This window comes from Protopterus annectens, chromosome 1.part1, assembly GCF_019279795.1.
Source record: "Protopterus annectens isolate FY-2018-M chromosome 1.part1, PAN1.0, whole genome shotgun sequence".
Taxonomy (NCBI): Eukaryota; Metazoa; Chordata; order Ceratodontiformes; family Protopteridae; genus Protopterus; species Protopterus annectens.
The window spans coordinates 208,632,732-208,638,731 of NC_056726.1; the positions used below are offsets into that span (position 1 = coordinate 208,632,732).

A 6,000-nucleotide genomic window follows, 5' to 3' on the forward strand; every position below is an offset into this window, starting at 1 on the left:
CAGATTCAGCAGAAACTGGCCCTCAAAGAATTGGTCCTTCCCCGGCTCTGACAAGTTTCAAAGGGGAAAAAGCAGACGTGCCCGGGGTAGAGGGCAATACCGAGGATCTTACAGGGGCCGCCACTGGCAACCTCCAAATCAAAGAAGTGGCGCAGACAGTTCAGCTGCAACACAAGGACAATCACAATGACTTCCCTTTCGTACTGCCTACAAAGGTTCAAAGAGAAGCACCTTTGACAATGACTTCCCTTTCGTACCGCCTACAAAGGTTCAAAGAGAAGCACCTTTGGGCGGAAAAATTAGCCTTATTCTCACAAAACTGGCATATCTTAACCAAAGACAACTGGATTCTGGATTTGATAGACAAAGGTTACAGATTCCACTTCCACACATTACCAATAAAACAAGGCATGCCAAACCTGCCACATCATCAAAGGGCAGAGGCACTCACTCAAGTTTCCAAGCTATTAAGTATAAAAGCAATAGAAAGGGTTCCTCCTCAGGAGCAAGGCCAGGGATTTTATTCAAGACTGTTCCTTGTTCCAAGAAAAGAAAACAAATGGAGACCCATACTGGACTTGTCAAATTTAAACACTTTCCTCATTGTGCCAAAGTTCAAAATGCTGATGTTGCAGCAACTTCTTCCCATGCTGGGCAAGGGGTCTTGGCTGGTCACTCTGGACCTCAAGGAGGCATACCTGCATGTCCCTATCAGACAAAGCTGCAGAAGATACCTCAGATTTCTTGCAGGGACAGAGCATTATCAATTCTCAGCATTGCCGTTTGGCTTATCTACTGCGCCCAGAGTGTTCACGAAATGCCTGGCATCAGTAGTGGCACACTGCAGACAGCAGGGGATTCAAATATACCCCTACTTGGACGACTGCCTCATACAAGCAGACAACAAACAAACCTTAAAAGGGAATTTGGACTGTCATGCATCTACTGCAGGCCTTGGGATACACAGTCAACATTCAGAAGTCAAAATTACTACTATCCCAACAGATTACATTCCTAGGAGCCAAACTGGACACGGAAACCCAAATGGCCTACCTCACAGAGGAAAAACAGCAGCATTTACCAGAGTACTTCAAAGGCCTAGCAAAGCTTTCCCAGCTGACTGCAAGGAAAATCCTGCAGGCCCTGGGTTTCATGGCATCTTGCATCCTTCTGATACCTTTGGCAAGACTTCATATGAGAAAGCTGCAATGGTATTTAAAAAACTTATGGTCTCAACACAGCAACAGCCTAGAGGACATAATTCCACTTATTCCATGTCTACAGAAGGAATTTCTATGGTGGGCTCAAGCCAGTCAACTAAACAAAGGCATGTCTTTCAACAGACCTCAAGCAGGCCAAATGATTACAACAGACGCCTCGGACCAAGGATGGGGGGCGCACATGGAGGGCAGATGCATTCAAGGTCTATGGACGCCAAAGGAAAGGCATCTGCACATAAACCAAAAGGAGATGTTGGCAGTGATACATGCCATCGAGATTTTCGAAAAATCACTACAACAAGGACATTTGCTAATAAGGACAGACAACACCACTGTCATGTGGTACATAAACAAGCAGGGAGGCATTCATTCTTATCCCCTCTGCAGACCAACAATGCTTCTCTGGGAAAAATCCCTGAGCCCGAAGATACACTTACAATCCCAGTTTGTACCAGGCAAGGACAATGTACTGGCGGACAATCTGAGCAGAAATTTCATGGATCCACACGAATGGATGCTGCACCCTCACATTTTCTCTCAACTGACAAGGACATGGGGAAGACCGGACATAGATCTCTTTGCTTCCCACTTAAATCATCACCTGGAAAAGTTCTGCACAAGGACTCACCACCCTCTAGCTTGGAAAACGGATGCTCTCTCCTTCAGCTGGAATTCTCTAAAAATTTATGCATTCCCTCCCCTGCCTCTGCTGACCAAGGTGATACTGAAAATCAAAGCAGAACAACCAACAGGCATCTTGATAGCTCCAGACTCGCCCAGGCAACACTGGTACCCATTGCTATTGACCATAACTCGGACCAAACCATGGCCTCTGACCCTATGGCCTCTGCTCCTAACGCAACACAATTGCAGGACTGTACATCAAGACCTGAAAACATTGCATCTGACAGCCTGGAGGCTAACATGACTTCAACACCTAACTCTCTTTCCAAATCTGTTCAAGAGATCTTGCTGGAAGCACGCAGACCTTCCACCAGAAAAACTTATTCAGCCAAGTGGAAGAGATTCAGCATCTGGAATGCCAAAAGGGGTCAGGACACAGCATTACTGAGTATACCTCAGATATTAGAATACTTGGCAGAACTATTTCATACTGGACTCTCATACTCCTCAATAAAGATCCATGCCTCAGCAATCTCCGCAAAATACAACTGTGACCCTCCAGTGTTTTCGCATCCTCTGCTAAGGCAGTTTCTAAGAGGGATAAAGAATATCAAACCTCTCAGAAAACAGCCAGTACTTGCATGGGACCTCAACTACGTGTTGGAAAAACTAACTCTTCCTCCATTTGAGCCAGCAGCAACCTCAGAAATGCAATTTCTATCATGGAAGACGGCCTTCTTACTGGCAGTCACTTCTGCAAGAAGAGTTTCGGAGAAACAGGCACTCATGGCAGTGCCCCCCTTCCTCATTTTTCATCAAGACAGAGTCTCTCTAAGAACCAATCCTACATTCATGCCAAAAGTTATTTCTAGGGTGTCTCTAAATCAAGCTATTCATCTACCTACATTCTTCCCCAATTCTCAAAATAGGGGGGAAAAACTTCTGCATACTTTGGACATACACAGACAACTACGCTACTACTTGGACAGAACTAAGGCCACCAGAAAGTCTGACCAGCTGTTTGTAGCCTATGCTGCTGGAGTACAAGGAAAGGCAATCTCCAAACAAACAATTTCAAAATGGATTGGACATTGCATCAGATTTTGCTATTCTTTTCATGGAAAAGGTGTGCCAGCCAATATTAGGCCATACTCCACCAGAGCTATAGCCACTTCCACAGCTTTCCTAAGAGGAGTGGCAACAAAGGACATTTTAGAAGCTGCTACATGGAGCTCCGTGCATACATTTACCAAGCACTACCACCTGCCCTTATACTCCAGATCCCGAGCAGGCTTTGCTTCGCAGTCCTGCAGGGATTTTAGCTACACCATCCTTATCATAGTTCCATCCACCCCCAGCTTGGCTATGGTATTCAACCCATATGTTATGACTGCAGTTGCATTCTTGAAGGACATAGTACAGTTTTGTACCTACCATAAATGTAGATGTCCGATAGATATGCAACTGCAGTAGATTTTCCCTCCCTCCTACCCCTCTGTATCCTTCTTTTTGGGTCCCTACCCCTTTTCCCTTCAGCTGGGGGTATCTCCTATGGTGTATCTGTTTATTACTGTTGTGCATGTTTGGAATTGTTTTTTATCCATTTACCAAATTTAGCCTTCCTAAGAGGGCACCTGACATCTGGGGCAAGAAACACTGAAGAAGATGGCGTCGGCCGATGCCTTTATACTCCAGCCGTTGTGACGTCGGAGAGGAGGCGACACCAGCCGACGCCGGACCCAGACTTTGGAATTCGGCCGACCGAGGGCTGCCTGAGGCAGGACAACCCATATGTTATGACTGCAGTTGCATATCTATCGGACATCTACATTTATGGTAGGTACAAAACTGTACTTTGCTTTTGCCCACAGCTCTGATGTACTGCGAAGGCGCGCAGTACATCAGAACTGCCGCGGATACCAGACATCTGCGGAAGGGCAGTAAACAGGCATTATACTATGCCATTATTTAAGAAAAGTAATAGTTTCTTTTCTTAAATAATGTCATGGTATAATAGCAATAACCCACTTCTGGTGGGTAATGCTGTATTTACACGGTTGGCTTTGTTTGGTCCCTCGGGCCTGGGACCAAACCATGCCAACCGTGGGTAAATCCAGCATTACCCACACCCAGGCGTGGGTTATTGCTATATTATATGTAGCTGCCAAATGCAAAATGTATCCTAAATCAGAATGTATGGTGTTTGCTTATGTTAATGTACATGTTTCATGTGGAGTTTTTCTCCCTGGGCCTCCGCTGTAAAAGGACTTGTGTCCAGTCGGACTTTCCCGGTAATCAAATGTAAAGTAAATAAAATAAATAAGTGTATCACTGTTTATATGGCTGCTTTAACAGTTCTTGCTTGCATGCACAAGCTATCCCCATGTATATTATTAACATTGGCAGATGAGGCTATCAGCCTCCATGACAAAGCTTCTTTAGACAAACACCCCAACTAAACTTTTGAATTAAATGGCTAAAATTATTCCATCATGGTATATATGATTTTACCACTTACAAATTGTAACTGCAGGAAATGAGTAAGTAGTAGAATTCACCTCAGATGTAAAGAAGTTGAGCATGGGCATGTAAAGTAATTAAAAATAAATTAAGACACAGGAAATCTAAAATCTTTGTTCAGTTCTGCATTTTTTCACATTTCCAAAAAAAAAACGATGATACCCTTTAATGTTTCTTTGTAACTGATAACATAAAGGTGAATGTTTTTCTTATGGTTTGTGATTTCTTTTAGAAATATGAGTTACAGCATAGGATTTTTTTAATACTAAAATGTCTTGTTTTGGTGGTTTACATATTGACTTCCATACTCTTTTCATGTTTGTGTTACAGATAGAAGAACGTGCTATTCAAGACTTGCTGAAGCATTATGAAGCTTTGGATAATCCTGATGAATTCATTCATGTCGAACGAGCACCACAGGGGCCTTTAGCAGCCCCAATGTGGAACAGACAAAGACTTCAGTCATGTTAAAATTAAAGAATCTCTGTAAATGTCACTGTTTCCAAATTGCACAATTTGTTTTTGTCAAAACATATCCCTTTATGGGTTTACAGCAGCACATAATTCTGATGCAGTTGTTTACAATATTCAGGCTGTTTGCTACTACTTGAAAAGTGAGAAGTGCTCTTAGAAAGGTTTTAGCATTTATAAAAATTGTCACTTTCTCAGCAGAAAGTTAATCATTACGTTATTGTCATAATACTTGTTGAATCAGCAGTCCGTAGATTTAGACAGACATTAATATACATTTGCTTGTACACATCTTTCTTGACAGCCGAGGTTGACTGTTTTCTTCATCTGTAATGCTAAATTGTCTCTTCTGAAGTTTCAGAATTTTCATGGAGGCAAAGCAAAGCATATGAATTTTTATTTATTTATTTTTACTCAAGCCAGATTGTGTTGCTGATGGTTGATGTTGCTCTCATTTGCAGTGCTCAGACATGATTACAAGCAGACTGTTGTGACTGAAGAATCGTTTGTCATGGACTAAGTTTCAGCAACAAAGTTTTGTTATAGGTTTTTCTGAATGGCACTATTTTATGTTTGTATTTGTTATGATTTTCTGTATTTAGAGTATGTTTTCTGAGTAAGAATTGCATCATAGTACTGGTTGTTGAAGAGTTCCTGTTTTTTTTTTTTCATGTATGTTAGTAAAAGGGCTTGTTAAGTGCTAACAAAGCTTTCAGACATGATTGGCCAAAAAAAAAGATAAAAACTGACTACACAAGAGGTGAATGATGTGGTTTTAGAATTGCACCAAAATGAAGCATAATAAAATATATAAGAAGTAGTAAACATTTTCTGTATCCATCGTTTCATGAAACAGAATCCTTTCCTTAGATGTTATGAAATGCTGTCATGCTTATGTTTTATTTGTTAATTGAGTAGTGGGCTATTTTTTGAGAACCCTTTTCAACCACAACCTGGGCTGAAGGCAGAAAAAGCATGAGCAACAGCATATATCTCTCTTGCACAATAGAAATGCAAAGCAGATCAGAGAGGTCTGAATAAAAAAAAGTCATTGGTAATGCCTAAAGACACCAGATCTTCAGTGTTACACTGCTGACAGTGTTCTAATGTGTACTACAGATAAGACAGCAAGAGTCTTACAGAGAAGGATGAAAAGACCCAAAGT

General features: G+C 41.9%; 1 protein-coding gene across 1 annotated transcript in view; it reads left to right on the plus strand.

Moving 5' to 3' along the window:
• Window positions 1-5,662, plus strand: part of IBTK (inhibitor of Bruton tyrosine kinase) — a 1,862,448-nt gene extending 1,856,786 nt beyond the window's left edge. The window contains exon 29 of the mRNA XM_044074098.1: window positions 4,695-5,662. Coding sequence (XP_043930033.1) covers window positions 4,695-4,835 — 141 coding nt within the window. The 3' untranslated portion in view covers window positions 4,836-5,662. The remainder of the gene's footprint in view (window positions 1-4,694) is intronic.
• Window positions 5,663-6,000: the final 338 nt, after the last annotated feature.